Below are 17819 nucleotides of genomic sequence, written 5' to 3'. Positions count from 1 at the left end.
CATTTGGAACAAATAAGCAGTTGGTGTGCACACGTGATAGCCTTTGAGTGTCAGTGAATGCGGTCCCCACACCTACCCTTGAGTGACAAAGCCTTCATAACTGGTTTATATGGCACTGTTTATGTCCAGAGTTCAGTTCAACATTTATATGTGAACTTGCTAGAGCTTTTTGTTCAGGCCAGACTGGTACAGTTGAACCACTGCAAACAATTATCGTAACAGGGTGAAGCCATCTATTGCTGCCTGTGTCGGGAGCATGGACTCCATCCCGTCACGTTACCAGGCTTCTATTCGTGTTCAGATCCAGAAGGAAGAAGCAGTTGCCCGGGTGGAAATCATTGAGGACTTAAAGGTGAGTTGAGTCTGCCAGGCTAGCATATGTAGGAAATCTGTTTCTTATGGTCACATAGCTGATATGTGCAGTTTATGTGGCTCCCATTTCTCAAGAACGACTGCCCTCGCCAGGTCGCTATTCAACGAAATGCTTCTTGCTTGATGGTTTGTACAAACTTGCTTGATGCCCTTGGGTTTATTTGCCAACTTGACAGTGAGCTTTTTGGCACCCTTAATCCTCTCATGTTCTTGTCATATGCCACGCATACTTTAATACAGTCGCATGTCTTGCATCCGGTGCAACTATTCTGCCATGGCAAAGCTGCACTTTGCTTTCCACATGTTGCCATCAACAGTGTGCCTCCCGTCTCCACAATTTGTGCGCATCACCATGTGCAATGGGTGGCACCCCTGTAGCTACAGCTTTCGAAGTAAGGTGCCTTGATTCAGATACATGAAAAGTTCATCTAATTTCGGCATACATAGGGTTCGACATAGAGATGACAGTGTTGACTCTAAAAGCCTGTAGTAAATGTTTCTTGCAATGCGAGGGAATGCGACTGTTCCTCCACCTTTGACATGAGGGACGCATTGCAGACGGTTTGCACAGGTGGGATTACAGGTGGCTCCAGTTTGAAGGAAGAAGGCATTGGGGTATGGACGAAGGAAACCTTTATTTGCAAGGATGTTTTACAATGTAGCATGAAGAATTGCAAAGTGGGTTCAGATAACATTGGGCAAACGCATCTTGGCAGAGCCGAAGAGGAAGAAGCAAGCTAACTAGAAGAAAAAGCAGATAAAACAGACTCGCCAGCATTGTCTGTGGAGCCAAGTGATTGAAATTACGGTGACTTTACCAATTAGGCATGCATTGTACTTCAAACTTTGTTGGCTATCTTTTAGATTTGCTTTTTCTCCTTTTGCCACTCTTACCATTAAGAATTAAACCAACGAAGATGCTATAAGAAGATGGCGGTGATGCCACCCCAGTTCCCACACTAAATTGCAGTGGCATGAATTTTCAGTTTCCTTGACCTTAATATGTTTAATAAACAAAGATAGACTGCATTGTATTCTTAAAGAGCTAAACTCTGCAAGATTCCGGAACCTTTATTGCGCCACAATGCCTGAAATATGAAAATAAACTGGAACCTTCGCAAATTGAGCAAGATAGTCACAACTTCTGAATAAATATCCAGAGTTACAAGCCTAGCCGTTATACTGATGTACGAATGTTGGAGTTATGCGAAATGTTAAGAATGGAACTTTGAGCTGAATATTCTTTTTAGAGCACCGCTTAAGTGCAGGAAGTGCAGATATCGCGCTGCAATCGCAATGAATAAACATGATCCTGATGCACTGATTGGTAGGTGCCCATTCCTGCGTTGAGTGTCAGCGTCCCTCGGCGTAAACGAGAGATGAGAGGGATGAGACATCGCAATAGCGAAGAGAGCACGAGGAGAAAAGCGGAGGAAGAGGGTATGGCAAAGGCGCGAGAAAAGCATAGTGCCGTGCAAAACTTGCTATGCGGCTACGATCGTTACGAGATGGTGCCAGAGTTGTGCGTGTCTGTTCACCAATGGTGCCATCGATAAGGCATGCTACAAGCATGTCCACCTACACATATATGGAAACTGAGGTATGTCTGCACCGCCTGCAGTGAATCGCGCTCACGCATCACCCACAGGCTGCCTCTTGCAATTTCCCAATTTGCGAAGCAGTCACGCCACACTTAGCTCAGTTTTCAACCTTCTGCACAAACGGATTGTCCGTGCCAGCCAATATATTGTTAGCTTGCTCTTCTTTAATACATCTCTACATTATTACAATTCGAGGGTCCCGCTGCAGTCTTTGAATTTGGGACCCTCATCTATGTATTGTCTCTTACCAATTCATTGTATTTAAAGAACAATAAACTGAAATGAAAACATGTATAGCATTGCACTGAAATTTATCATTAGGGAGTGTCGTAATCGTCAGTTAATTTTTTTCATTTGCTCAACCCATTACTGCAAAATTAATTTAAAGACTACTTCATCAACCTAAACTTCTTAGGTGTTTCTCGTTAGTGTGCTTTTGAACCCCACCATGTTAAGTTGCCCTGCGAGTTCTTTTCCTTGTTTTTCTTAAACCTCTCTGCATGTCTTTCTCGTGCTTTAAACTTGGCCAGTATGCGGCAATGGGCCAGCATTGTTGCGCATTTGCTGGAAGTGATTTAATGTCATTTGTGGTCTGTTGGATGATTCTCACTTGTAGGAAATGATCAAGGAGCTGCTCAAGGCCTTCTACCAAGAGACTCGACACAAGCCTGCAAGGATAATATTCTACCGGGATGGAGTCAGTGAAGGCCAGTTTGGCATTGTACGCGACCAGGAGCTCTCTGCAATCCGGCAAGCCTGTCTGGAGCTCTCCCCAGATGGCTCATACAAGCCCCCCGTAACTTTCATAGTTGTCCAGAAGCGTCATCACACTCGCTTCATGCCAGCACATGAACGTGATGGTGTGGGTCGTGCACGGAACATTCCACCAGGTACAACTGTGGACACTGTGGTGACACACCCTGTGGACTTTGATTTTTTTCTTTGTAGCCATGCTGGCATTCAGGGCACAAGCAAGCCAGCACATTACTACGTCGTCCACGACGATGCGAATTTTACTTCAGACGACTTGCAAAAGTTAAGCTATTACTTGTGCCACACCTACGCTCGCTGCGCCCGTAGTGTGAGCATTCCAGCACCTGTCTACTATGCCCATCTGGCAGCATTCCGTGCAAAAGAGCACATTGCTAGTGCTTGCAACGTCCCAAGCGGGAGCAGCGTTAGCTCGGGTGGTTCAGACCAGGTGTCAACTGAACAGTACGTCAGTGCTGTGAAAGTAACCCAAGAAATGCAGAAGCACATGTATTTTGTGTAACTTCTGTGTATGCAAATAGCTGCACTTATGCTGTTTTTAAAGATCAATAAATGATTTTAATGTGCTACAAGTGAGCTTGATTGATTGAATGCACCAAAGCAACATATGGTATGCAAAAACACCTGCTTTTACAAATTGCAGAGAGGAGGCAAAGGAAAGCTGCCCCCGTTTGTTTAATACGTATTGTGGCCATTTTGCACTTGTAAACGCCATAAACCTGACCCACACATTTTGCATGACCTGCAGCTTCCAGTGCAAACTCTTGCTTGACCTCTCCTTAAACGGAGGTCGTAACTTGTGCATCGCAAAAATGGCCAAGAAAACCAGTTCATTGAAATTCACATTGGCTTACGAAACATTATGGTTACGAAATATTTTCACTGAAGTGAAAATGCATGTTTGAAACAGAAAAATCGCGAAAAAAAATCAATATTTAAAAATGGTATTTTAAAAATTTCCAACTATTCCACCACTTGACCAAATTTTGCGCGCTCTAAATCAATATTTCAGCCGTAATATGTATTTTTGGCACCGGTTGTTCTGTTGCGCCAACCCGTATATCGTTTGAAAGAGCGGTCTCCCATCTTTATTTTCCCGCCACCACCAGCTCCGTCCGAACATTGGCAGTGAAGAAATTCAGCCGTAAGACCTAATGCGTGCTGTAAATGACACGTGACCCGCAGCTAGCCACGTCATCGGCTTGACTGGCGTCTGCATCGCTCCTCGGCCGTTGCGCATACGCCGTGCGTGCCCACGAGGTTTCCCACGCTGATGGCAATGCCGACCTCGGCTTAAGTTCGCTACGCAAGTACAAATTTCGAAAAAGTTGGCACACAACGTCGAGAAATGACGCTCCGCCGTGCCGCGTTCGGTCACACTGGCTGCACCAGTGTGTCGAACCATCGGTCTGACTAGATGCTGTTCTCGCCGACGTGACGTAACGCGTGTGCGCGCTCGCGCTACGTCGGACTATCGGCTCGCCCGTTCTCGCAGTCGAGCGAAGCCGGGCGTCCCGATGGCGTGTTAAGCCCCAACCAGACGTACGCGTTGGAACGCGTCCGCATGCGCCGCGCTCACTTGACGTCGCATCGCACCCGGCGGAGGAAGAGGGCGCGCACCCAAACGATGCTCGAGTTGCTGCGCGTTTTGTGGCTGTGGTGCAGTGTTGCTAGGTGCCTGTGTTCAAGGCAGCCCAGCCTTCGCTTAACGATCACGTTAAGTAATGTGCTAAAGATCGCACTAAAACAATAACGTTTAACCTAAAAGTTATGTTTAAAAATGGATACTGCAGGACACCTAGTGCTTCAGTCAGCTCAACTGCGACTTAATTTCAAGTATTGTGAACTCGGTAAAACCTGCAGTAGCGTCGGCACAGCATCACTCGCATGCTCTGTGCCTTGCGCGTGCTGCACGTTGTGTCAGGTGACATTTCGTTAATAATGCACCCATTACGGCTGAAGACTTCAGCGGCTGCCAACATAAGATAGCAAAGCCCGCGCGGAACTCCGATCACAACGCATGCAGCTTGCCCGGGCTTGTCAGAGCGCCGCGCGAAGAATCGTTCCGGAAATCACGTTAGTTGGCCGTGGTCACGTGAGGCGCTTCGGGCGGGTGACGCGAGCGGCAGCTTCTGGCACGGCCGCAGAAATCCTAGCAGTGCAAGGTCTTAACACCGCCGCGCGTCGACACGTGACGCAGCCTCCGCGCCTGACTCCGTACGAATTCACACTGCGCTGCGCGTGCGGCCGCATACCAGCGCGTACGTCTGGTTGGGGCTTTAGGCCTAGTCCCCTCCCCCATAGCGCTCCTGACAACGGCTGCGTTTCGGCGCGACGCTACTATTCTGCAGCCGGAATTTTTGCGGCATATTGACAGTGAAGCTCAAGGAAAGCAACCGCTAGCGTCAACTCCGACTACTGACCGAAAATTGGAGGACGCTCAAACTTCGCCTTCAAGAGTGGAACGCGATGGCGTTATCGCACCCCGTTCGCACCGCCAACTTGTTTGCTTGGCATGTTCTTGAGTGGCACAAAAACGAAACGTGCGCCTGAGCAAGAGGAACAAACTGAAGAACTCGGAGGGAGAAACGATCAACACGAGCCAAACGTCGTGATCGGCACGGACAACTGGGCCGCGACGAGCCATGTAGGCGGACGCGATCATGGGGCTGACGCCTCGATGGGATGGTCGTCTATCTCGCTTGGGAGCACCACGCAGATGTGTTGTGTGTTATTGAATTTCTCGATTTTCTTTAAATACGTCTTCCTACCCTTTTAACCTTATGTAGAGAGTATGGAGCCCGTGAAGAGGGAGCCACCCCATCAGACGCTTAACGCGTTTCATTTCATAAGGGACCAGTAAAGTTGTCTATCTCTCTCTTTAATAGAGAGTTTTAGAATAGGGCCCCAAAGAGCTTTGCGGGTGTTAGCGTTAGGGCACGCAGGAGTTAAGAGTTTTAGAATAGGGCTTTGCGTTTGCGGATAGCGTCTTGCGCTGACAGCGTCACTACGGCGTCAAAGGAAAGCTATTAGAAATAATTAAACCATTTTTTGAAAGGAATAGTAATTTTCACTTGCGTGTATTCGCGTTTAATTACGATTTAGAGGTTATTCTGTAAGCAGCAAACAATTAGTTGCGCTTAGTTTTGAGCAAACCAACTTTATGTGCCTTCACCAGCCAAGCTCAGCGTGTTAGGCCTACGAGCCATAAAATCCACAATCGAATTCGGAATGAGCAGCGTCTAATGAATCAAACTTCATAACACACGCTAGTTGAGAGAAAGCAATAACCGCAGTCACTTCTCCTAGCTTGCGAACTTCACGCGTTACCACGAATCGAACCCTTTGGTGCTAGGCGTGGGGCTCTTGCATTGCCCAGGGGGCGCTGCGAAAAAGGTGCTAAAAAGCGCCCTCTGCGCTAAAATGGGTCGTACCAAGCTCGGTCGTCTGCTTCGGAAAGCACGTTTACACTATGGACCCGCCACTTTCGGTTGTGTTGTTTCACGGCCTGCAGCGAATATCGGGCGCCGAAGATTTTTTCAGGGGTGGCACGCTGCGTAAAGGCAAGAAATTATGCAGTGCCGAATACGTGTACGCCGTTCAAGAATTGGGCGGCGGAGTTTTAGCACCGTGTCAATCGCAAGTGAAGCGAGTCGCGTACGAAGTGGAACTTCAGGTAAGGTTTGCACGCTAGCTGCTAGATTCAGGCGCACAAACGCGAGGAAATGCTTGCTAGAAATGAATCCACAGCGGCGATAGGCAGACATCATGTGTAAGGAACTGCTCGAGCACACGACGGTACGCGCCGCCATGTACGAACTGCTCGAGCGCACGATCGTACGCGCCGCGCCGCAGCGGTCTTTCGACATGCCGCGAAACGGCGGGCCTCCTGCAATCTTTGTTGACTGCATGCCGCTAAACAAGTAGTTATGCCTGCGTTGTAGTAGCGGCCATCTCTCCTTTTTGGTAACTGGTAATAACTGATGCAATTACATATGAGCTCGCACGTACGTGCGAATCGCGCTGCAGTGCGAGCTCGTACGCCGCTCGCTCGATGTAGATGACAGCGCTCGAACATCGATGTGTTGCAATCAATACTTCCTTGCTGCGTTGCCTCAACGTGTTGGCTTGAGATCAAGGATGAGCGCATTTAACTCTCTTAACCTGTGCTGCTCGTAGTGGAGTAGTGAAGTGTCATCGAATGAGCCCGACCATTTGTGCTCATTTGCACACACCCAGTCACTTCACCACTTCGCATCGGTCGAATTGTTAATTGTCGCTGTGGCCGGGTCTCGAATCGTGAATTACCAGCCATGCCTGCTGCTATGTCGGTCTGCTGTCGGGACTGTAGGTGCAAAAGACCGAACATTAGAACGCAGATAATCAAGCAAGCTTCAAGACAGGCGAAGCAGTCAGCATGGCGCGAAGTTTCGCTTACTCAGCGCGACGAACTGCAGCTATGCAGCGCGCCCGACGCTCCACTTCGTGAGGCCTTGAAGGAAAACGGCAGAATATGATGTTGGGATTCAGGCCTTCTTGTTCATGGCAGCCCACGACGCAGAAGTAATGACGGTGACGCCTTCTCGAGGCTGGGCTAGGTCTCTCCGGATCGGCGCCACCGATTTCGTCTGCTCCCAGCATTGCGTCCCACTGCACACGGAGAGCCCGTTTTCGTTAAACTATAGGCTGCGGCGAGCTCGCAGCGTGGTCGGCATGGTCTGCGAGAAGTGACGAGCCTTTTCGCACTCGCAACAGGGCAGAAAAAAGTGCGAATTGACGCAAAACTCGGCCTAGACACGTGCTTCGCCACAGCCAGGGCTCCATACGACCCAAGCTGGTACGACCCAGATGTCGTTTCCCGCGCCGCCACCAGGCGCCGCTACTATACCTCAAACTCCAGCGCAAGACGCCCCATCTAATAGTCGCCGTATAAATATTTGGCCGGCGCTGGGTGCACGCGCTGTAAAGAACGGCGGGTTGCACAACAAGACTGCCACCTTGCCACCTGATTACGACAAGGGGTGCAAGACGCGCACCTGCACCTCTCCGTGCTGCAGCTGCGAGGCGTTCAAAGAAGCGACCTTTGCGCTGGAACCCGCCGCCTTCCTCCAGCCCCTTCGACATGGTGACGGGACGAATTCGGTGTGTGGACAATGATTCCAGAGTTCCTCAACGCGGGGCTGATTTGACACGCCTGGAGAAGCTACCGCGGGAAGACTTATTTTTGTGCTTCTCAAGGTTTGGAGTGGCTCGGAACAATGAGCGACGCGCGATCGACAACGTCGATTTTCCGGAACGGCACCACCTTCAACACCGTCGCTTGGGCTTCGGAATGTGTGTGCCTTTGTGTCTGTAAACTGGTCTTCAGAGCAGCTGCGAGTTGGTGATGTGTAAACGAACAGCCGCCGCGTCGTGGACGGGCGGATCGAGTGTATAAAAACTGTGGTTGTGCGATTGTTGGACGCACTTCTCTTGAGCAGTCATGTTAGACTGGTTCACTTCTCTCATGCAGTCCTGTTGGACTAATACTATTTTTCTCAAGCAGTCATGTTAGACTGAGTTAATTTCTGTAAATAAACCCCTTTTTCCTCGTTCTCGATGAGAAGCAGTTCTTCACTTCATCAACGATCTCAGCGTAAATAAGTTGGACGACGGCATGGGCCAGCTACCTTTGAATTCATGCCGTACTCCAATCTTGGCAAAGGACCACGGACGAAGGGATTGAGCCCCCAATCCTGACAACTGGCTGACAGCGGTAGGATGGACTTTGCGACATGGTGCTGTATCTGCGGTGAGTGCTTGGTTTTTGCTTTGACTCTCTAGGCTTCATTTTGTGGTTGTTCTGTTTAGAACAGTAGGGAAGCTAGATTGTTGTGTGTTAGCTAGGTTGTGTTTTCCTAGCTAGATTTAGAGAGCAGAATCAAGGCAGTAAAGCAGCAGTCATGGAGTTAAGGACATTGCTGAGAGACGAGTTGTTGATTGTTGGTGAGGAACTGGGCCTAAATGTACGCAAGGAAATGCTCAAATCGGAATTATTGGAGCTAATTTCCAATCAGGCCAGTGAGCAAGATATTGAAATGGGATTGGAACTTCTCAAAAAGAGAGAGAAACGGGAAAAAGAAAGAGAAGAACGGGACAGAGAAAAACGAGAGAGAGAGGAACGGGATAGAGAGAGAGAGGAACGCGATAAAGATCGCGAGATAACAAAAATGCAACTTGAACTTGAAAACAGACGTTTGGAGTTGTCTCAAGGAAGTGAAGGAGCTCTGGGTCGATCAAGTGAGGCAGAATCGTACCGCATGGACAGGCTATTAAAGCCATATGAGGTCGGGACCGACATAGGCTTGTTCCTAAGCAATTTTGAAAGGACTTGCGAAAAGATGAACTTCGGTCCGAGTACATGGCCACAGCGGTTGCTGTCTATGTTGCCGTGTGAGGCGGCGGAAGTAATCGCCAGATTGAGTGTGCAGGATGCATATGATTATGCAAAAGTTAAGGCTAGTCTCCTGAAGAAATACCGCCTTTCAGCCGAAGCTTTTCGGCAAAGGTTTAGGAGCACAGGCAAGAAAGATAGCGAGGGCTATCCGGAGTTTGCATATAGCTTAAAGGCCAACCTAGTCGAGTGGCTTAAAAGCGCGGAAGCGTACGACAGCAGAGACATGATCATTGAATGCATGTGTCTAGAGCAGTTTTACAAAACCATCCCCCAAGCTGTGAAACTGTGGGTGCAAGATAGAGGTAATGTAAACACTGTGGAAAGGGCGGCTGAATTAGCCGAAGAGTACGCAACCCGTAGAAAGTTGAACGCCGAGGAGGGAAACTGGGACGGTCGAAATGGACCGCGGAAGCCATTTCCGTTCAAAAAGGGTGCGCAAACTAGACGATCCGAGCCTGTAGACATGGCGGAAAAGCCCGCAGAAAAGAGCGAGGAGAAAGTTAACGGAGAAACCGCACAAAAAGAACAGAAAAGAAAATTCGAATCTGTTAGACCAATTCGCTGTTACAAATGCCACAAACTGGGACATATAGCTGTAAACTGCGAGAAGCCAAGCGTAGTTTTTTCCTACGTGGAGGAAAAGGATGAGAATATGGAACTTTTAAGTCCATATCTCCACGACCTGCAAGTTAATGGAAAACCATGCCGAGTGCTAAGAGACAGTGCCGCCACGCTGGACATTGTCCATCCGTCTTACGTGATGGTAGAGGACTTCACCGGAGAAGTAGCATGGATAAAACAGGTTGTAGAAGAACACAGCGTGTGTCTGCCCATGGCCAAAGTCAAAATCAGTGGACCATTCGGGGAGCTAGAGACTGAGGCTGCAGTTTCCAAATTTTTGTCACTGCAGTATCCCTACATCTTTTCGAATCGTTCGAATCAGTTACTGCGTGACAGAGGGCTCAAACTGGGAGAGGGCATAGTACAGGCATTGACCCGAGGCCAAGCTCGTAAGATCGCGGCGCTTTCGGCTGAAAATGCTCAAGCTCCTCCAGCTGAAGCAGAAAAGGGGATAGCTTCAATACCCGAATCCGAGCTAGGCCCGAGGGACAAAAGAACAGTTGAGCAGAGCCTGCCAGTCGACCAGCTCAATGAGAGCGTAGCACTAGAGTGTCAGAGTTCTAGCCTGCAGGAAGAGCATGCAGACGCGCTCCCAAGCGAGACAGGGTCGTTGTTATCACCGGCCTCAAAGAACTTTGATCAACTCTTACGCGTGGATAGAGAGTCACTGGCAGCCGAGCAAAAGAATGATGAGAGCTTAGCTAAATTACGTGACACAGCTAAAGAAGGCATTGCTAGGCGCAACGTAACGATACATGAGAGAGGAGGATTGTTGTATCGGCATTACAGAGATCGAAAGGGTAAGATTTTAGATCAGTTAGTCATACCTACTAAGTATAGGGAGGACCTTTTGAGTCTTTGTCATGGAAATGGGTGGTCCGGCCACCTAGGCATAAACAAATCAAAGGAAAGATTGCTTATGGAATACTACTGGCCTGGCTGTTTCAAAGATGTAGAAAACTTTGTAAGATCATGCGACGCCTGCCAGCGTTCTGGTAAACCAGGAGAGACTTGGAAAGCTCCACTGAAGGTAGTGCCCTTAATAACAGAGCCTTTCAGACGGCTTGTAATAGACACGGTAGGGCCTCTTCCAAAAACAAAATCAGGCTACAGGTACTTGTTTACCATGCTGTGTCCGGCTACCAAGTTTCCAGAAGCAATCCCTTTGAAAGAGCTCAGCTCCACTGAAGTAGTAGACGCGCTTTTGACAGTGTTTGCACGAGTTGGGTTTCCAGCCGAAATTCAGGCAGATCAAGGGTCAGTATTCACGAGCGCACTGACTTCCACATTCTTGCAAAAGTGCGGGGTAAAGTTAATTCACAGTTCTGTCTATCACCCTCAGTCAAACAGTGTAGAGAGGTGGCATTCGTTGCTTAAGCGAGTTTTGCGTGCGCTCTGTTACGAGCTCAAGGAGGACTGGGAGAACTGTCTGCCGGCAACTTTGTTTGCTTTGCGAACGGTTCCACATGAAGCGACAGGGTTCTCTCCAGCAGAACTAGTGTATGGGAGGACACTCCGTTCTCCACTGAGAATGTTAAGAGAGATGTGGGAGGAAAGGGGGGAGAGTCCAACCGTGGTTGAATACGTGCTGAATTTACTGGAACGGCTAAGCGCGACCCAAGAACTAGTCGGAAAGAACATGGAAATAGCTCAAAGGAACGCCAAATTCTATTACGACAAGAATGCGAGACTTCGTACGTTTAAAGTCGACTTAACGATGAAAGCGGAAAAGTGTAGGTTTGGTTGTTCGCAGGTTACCTATCTGGGCCATGTTGTTGGTCAGGGCATGAGACGGCCGGCTGAGCTGAAAATAGCTACGATTAGAAATTTTTCTCAGCCGCGCACGAAAACGGACGTTCGTTCATTTTTGGGACTTGTGGGGTACTATCAACGGTACATTCCGAATTACTCGCAATTGGCAAGTCCATTAACAGACGCCCTCCGAAAGGGAGCACCGAGTAACGTACACTGGGATAAGGACAAAGAGAACGCTTTCCAAAGTTTGAAGACGCTATTGGTTTCTCGCCCTGTGCTTCGCGCGCCAGACTACACAAAGGAATTCATAGTTCAATGCGACGCAAGCGACAGAGGTATGGGCGTGGTACTTAGTCAAGTCGGCGACGATAACGAGGAGCATCCTATCCTCTACGCCAGCCGTAAACTAAATGTAAGAGAGGAGGCCTACAGCGCTTCGGAGAAGGAATGCGCTTGTTTGGTTTGGGCCGCCCAGAAGTTGTCGTGTTATTTGTACGGAGCGAAGTTCATCTTCGAGACCGACCACTGTCCTCTGACGTGGCTCAATCAAATGTCACACAAAAACGGCCGCTTGCTCCGATGGAGCCTCACTCTCCAAGAGTACAACTTCTCCGTTAGATATAAGAAGGGAAAGTTGCATAGCAATGCGGATGGTTTGAGCAGGCTAATTTGAATTCTGCGTTTGGGGGTCCCGCCTAAATTTTAGGGTTACTAGTGTTAATTTTATTAAGCGAAGAAGATCCCCTCTCGTTTAGCAGGATTCCCTCCATGATTGCTGAATTTGTCAGCAGGAATTTGCTTCAGAAATTGGCATAGTGAAATGCAGCATTTTTTTTGTTTCTGCACTTATGTTGTTGTTGTTTTTTTTGAAGCCTAGCGAGTCTAAAGTGAGAGCCAATGCACGTCATCTCGGCGCAGAGCCGTGTTGTGGGGTTCATTTTGCAGTTGCCTGTCCTTGTTGGATGTTTTGGGGCGGTGACATCAATGCACAGGTGGTCGCTGCGAGCCAAGACATCAATCCCCCCCTGACCAGCAGCCATTCTCTTCCTGCCTAGCGGTTGTCAGCGCTAGACAGTCGAGACTTTTGGGGCCATGGAGGCGCTGTAAAGAACGGCGGGTTGCACAACAAGACTGCCACCTTGCCACCTGATTACGACAAGGGGTGCAAGACGCGCACCTGCACCTCTCCGTGCTGCAGCTGCGAGGCGTTCAAAGAAGCGACCTTTGCGCTGGAACCCGCCGCCTTCCTCCAGCCCCTTCGACATGGTGACGGGACGAATTCGGTGTGTGGACAATGATTCCAGAGTTCCTCAACGCGGGGCTGATTTGACACGCCTGGAGAAGCTACCGCGGGAAGACTTATTTTTGTGCTTCTCAAGGTTTGGAGTGGCTCGGAACAATGAGCGACGCGCGATCGACAACGTCGATTTTCCGGAACGGCACCACCTTCAACACCGTCGCTTGGGCTTCGGAATGTGTGTGCCTTTGTGTCTGTAAACTGGTCTTCAGAGCAGCTGCGAGTTGGTGATGTGTAAACGAACAGCCGCCGCGTCGTGGACGGGCGGATCGAGTGTATAAAAACTGTGGTTGTGCGATTGTTGGACGCACTTCTCTTGAGCAGTCATGTTAGACTGGTTCACTTCTCTCATGCAGTCCTGTTGGACTAATACTATTTTTCTCAAGCAGTCATGTTAGACTGAGTTAATTTCTGTAAATAAACCCCTTTTTCCTCGTTCTCGATGAGAAGCAGTTCTTCACTTCATCAACGATCTCAGCGTAAATAAGTTGGACGACGGCATGGGCCAGCTACCTTCGAATTCATGCCGTACTCCAATCTTGGCAAAGGACCACGGACGAAGGGATTGAGCCCCCAATCCTGACAGCGCGTGGCAGCAGACGACCCCAAGTGGAGTCCGCTGCTGCCACGCATGATGACGTCACAAAAAGAAAACTTAGTAAAAAATACATGAAATGCTAACATTATCGTTTTGTTGTTAAATACACTACGCCTAAATAAATAAAGCATTTATTTTATGCTGCGTTTCAAAATCGAAAATGACTGTCGGCGCCTACACACGCGTGCACGCAATGGGAGGACCGTTGCGATTCCTTGTGGCTGTGTGGTGTGTACTGTAGTATTGAATCACTGTGTAATATCGGCGAGTACGAATAACGTTGCTGTTACGAAGCTACAGAAGCTTCGAACGAACTGTCCTGCATCCACGAAACAGCACGACATGTCGCATCATTTGGACTGTCGGTTTCGAAGAGTCGTGGTAGCACGGCGCCGACTGCATATTGGGTCACTGTGTAATATCGGCGAGTACGAATAACGTTGCCGTTACGAAGCTACAGAAGCTTCGAACGCACTGTGCTGCATCCACGAAACAGCACGACATGTCGCCTCATTTGGACTGTCGGTTTCGAAGAGTCGTGGTAGCACAGCGCCGACTGCATATGGTGCCGACACGGATCATGCATATTGCAGGGTGTGTCGTATGTAGCGGTTCTTTAAGTTGTGTGTACGCCTTCTGGCAAAGTCGGATGCCTGTTTGGCCTTGGACACCACGTCGACACACTTCTCTCGAGCTCGAAAACGCAGAAGTGGTGCGCGTCGGCATTGACGTCGATGTAGGGTGCATACACATTTCCAAATCGCTGTGCAAAGTAAGGGTGCCTTTTGTCGATGAGCAAATTGCATTCAAACATTTCGCGTCGCCTTAAGCACGCAGAAGCCTAGTAACGAAAGCCTGGACGTGAAACGTGAATCTAACAGAAAGGCCTGTTCCCGCCTGAAGGCAATGTCAGCAAGTGTCTGTGACGAGTGTCAAGTGACTCACACGAGGCTGGGCGTTGAAAAGTGTCTCTCGAGTGCCGCTGCTTCAGTCTGGCCAGGGCCCAACCCGCTTTCATGAACCATTTGAAATGCCCAGTGTATTAGTTGCTATAGATTGTGGTGCAGTGAGACAGCCATTCCATAGCAGCCATGAAAATTACCTGTGGAAGTAATAGTTATGCGATAGGCTTTCGTGGTGATTGTCATTATGTATCACATGCATCGGAGTGCGATCATTTACACCCTGTGCTCGTGTTTAGATAAATGCTTTATCTTCTGAAGCAATATCTGCAACAGCAATCCTACGAAGGATGAAACATTCGTTTTGTTTTCCGCGATCGATGCACAACACTAAGCGGCAACTGCAGCAACAAGCATTTGGAACCAGTTTAAACGTTTTTACCATAACAGCAAAAAGTTCTGCCAAACTGAGAGCCCACATATGCCCCATTCACATCAGTAAATTCAACAAACAAGAGCAACAACACTGAACAACGTAACAGGGGCTGCACAAGACCACACCACCAACCATAAACGCGCTCCAAGGCATAAAGAAACGAGCTGCTCCAGCGTTGCCCCCCCCCCCCAAAAAAAAAAAAAAAACTAAATTATGGAGTTTTACGTGCCAAAACCACTTTCTGATTATGAGGCACGCCGTAGTGGAGGACTCCGGAAATTTCGACCACCACCTGGGGTTCTTTAACGTGCACCTAAATCTAAGTACACGGGTGTTTTCGCCCCCATCGAAATGCGGCCGCCGTGGCCGGGATTCGATCCCGCGACCTCGTGCTCAGCAGCCCAACACCATAGCCACTGAGCAACCACGGCGGGTAGCGTTGCGCCCAAGTGTGGCTCGAGATCGCAAGCTCGAACACCATCCGGTTCTTCCAGCGCAACTAACTAGAACAACATTCTATCACACAACACAGTAAGAAACCGTAAAATTGTGTTTTAGCCAAGCTGAAACACTGAAGCAGCTCCAGCAGCGCGCGCAAAACTATAAACCGGAACACGCCATACTTGTTTAAACAACGTCATCATAACTGTGACGTCACTTCCGTGCGTGGCAGCAGCGTTTTGGTATGGCATTTCGCTTCTACCACGCGCGTGTCACCAGTTACCGCCTAAATAGGCCAGTGCCGCGAACCAATGTCAGGAGGCGAGCTCCACCGCCAACAAAGACACTCTCTCTACTCCCCCCTGTCTAGCCTCCGCAAGGGAAATTCCTTCCCTGCGTTCTCCCATACCGGACGCATGCGTCACGGGCCCCGCCTTCATTTTTTTTTCCTCGCTTTTTTTGCCGCGCGGCGCACTTGCGCTGACTACGTAGCGCGCGAGCTGTTGCGATTGTCTCGTTTCGCGCAGCGCACGATTTTGCGCGCTGCGCGCGAGGACACCTGACAAGCAGTGTAAGCCAGTGCTTCACGAATACTGAGGCACACAAGCGGATCACGGTGCATGATCCCGCGCTGGTGCACCGTAGAAAATGGCAGTTTCGGTGTCTGCGCGCGCGACTGCACGACGTAGGAACAAGCAGCAGAAACGCAAGTACATCTCTCTTGCTGCGGCGCGATGTAAAACAAAAACATGCAGACATTCGGTTTGTGTGTTTTGTTATTTCTCCAAGCTCTAATTCGTCTATTCAAGCAACATATTACACAAATAACAGATGTTGCCTTCAATAATTGTCGAAGTCACGTGTCACCACGAGCGAGGTCACAGTGCAAACAAACGTGCTTGTGCGCCTACGTACACGTACTTCATGTGCCGGCTTGGAGCGCGGCGGCCGCGAGGAGAAGGGAAAACAGCGCTCGGTTTGAAATTTCAGGTCTTTCCCACCACCTCGGGCTTCCTGATCGGCCACTACTTCGCTTCCATCTCTACGACCCTCTCTACCTTTCTCCATCCTACCCTCTCTCTTTTAACCTCATCCCCTCCACCCTGCTGGCGCTGAGCCGTGCTCCCGCATGGGTTGCAGAAAATAGTGCTAGCCTTTTCTCCTTCCCCACAATAACCACTTCTCTGCTGTGCGTAGCAATGCAATACTTTGCAGACGCGATCGTTATCGCGCAATGTATGCTCTGCGTTTCTCAGCTCAAGATGGCCAGACCTGGTGAGGGGTCCTTAAATGGCGAACTGCACCTTCGCCGCGGCTCGGCCCGGCATTTCACTATCTTCGGTATCGGCTCACGTGCGGGGAGCCTTCACCTCCGCCGCAGGTCGGCCCGGCATTGTGCTATCTTAGGGATAGGCCCACGTATAGGGGGCTTAACGCCTGCTTCACCTCTGTCGCGAGTCGGCCCGGTAATGGACTATCCTTGGGATCGGCCCACGTATGAAAAATGTTGGTCTATGTCCATGGAGACAAGATCCGCCAGAACCCAGCCATACGCAGCTTCGCTGTAAAAACACTGCGATGCTGGCTGGCTACGGCTGCCAGCGAATCTGCATGCGAGAGCACCTGTTCGAGGCGGCGAGATAATAAAAATGGCGGTGGTATGACTTCTAGAGCGCAGTTTCGGGTCTGCGGTCATGGCAAAAAGTCCGGAAAATCAGACGGCGAAGGTTTTCTGCATCCGATATTTCACACGTTCTTATACATTTACTCGAAGGGGTACGTGGCGCTGCCGCGAAGGCGTCCGAATTATCAGGCGTCCGGAAAATCGGTCGTTGACTGTAATAAAATGTTATTAGCTCAAGCAGTCTAGGCATTTATATGTCACGGCCCCATGTCAAAGGGGATGGCATTATAAATCATTGACAATGTAACACATGAGGTCCGCTGCAAAAAGATGAGAAATTGACAATCACTTTTACAGCATCGTTCAAGTCTTAGCTGCGTTGTGTGCGTGCAGGTGATTTCTAGCAATAATCACAGGCAGAAGAAAACGCAAATCAAGGTATCATGGAATCCTATTCCAGGAGGCTTGCTGTGTGTTGCCTGCTCCTCTGAAACCAAGTGTGGAACATGCGACAAACCACCTGGAACAGCTGCTTCCTCCAGCTGCCAAAAGCTGGTGACAAGTTTATACTAGCGCTGTCTTTGCAGAAGCTAGCTTCTCTATAGATGAAGGCAACTTCGAATTTTTTTTAAAACTAGACAACAGTGCCAAATATACATTGCATGGCCTGGACCATAATATGCGACCTTTATGCAAACAGAGCAGTGATAAGCACGAAATATTTTAAGTGAGAAATGCACATCCCTTGTTAGTACATTAAGAAATGCATAACTGCCCCTGAGTAGTCTGTCTCGCTGTTTGCCATAATGTTGCATATAGGTCCTCTGGTAGACATCTATATCAGTATGCTTAAAGTTCACTACGCTAGAGACTCGTGACATTTAGCATAGCACAGGCAGATGCATGCAAAAACGCTGGTAGCATCATCTTGCAACATGGTTAATGAGTGCGCAAAACATTGTACA

The 17819-nt window shown here is 49.2% G+C and overlaps 1 protein-coding gene across 2 annotated transcripts in view; it reads left to right on the top strand.

The window, feature by feature from the left end:
* The window catches only part of LOC135919096 (protein argonaute-2-like), a 48288-nt gene extending 44972 nt beyond the window's left edge, over positions 1–3316 (top strand). For both annotated transcript variants that reach the window (XM_065452825.2, XM_065452824.2), the window contains 2 exons: positions 223–352; positions 2590–3316. In XM_065452825.2, the coding sequence (XP_065308897.2) occupies positions 223–352; positions 2590–3246 (787 nt within the window). In that variant the 3' untranslated portion in view covers positions 3247–3316. The remainder of the gene's footprint in view (positions 1–222; positions 353–2589) is intronic.
* Positions 3317–17819: the final 14503 nt, after the last annotated feature.

This window comes from Dermacentor albipictus, chromosome 8 (genome assembly GCF_038994185.2).
Source record: "Dermacentor albipictus isolate Rhodes 1998 colony chromosome 8, USDA_Dalb.pri_finalv2, whole genome shotgun sequence".
NCBI lineage: Eukaryota > Metazoa > Arthropoda > Arachnida > Ixodida > Ixodidae > Dermacentor > Dermacentor albipictus.
This window is presented reverse-complemented; position numbering and strand designations above follow the sequence as displayed.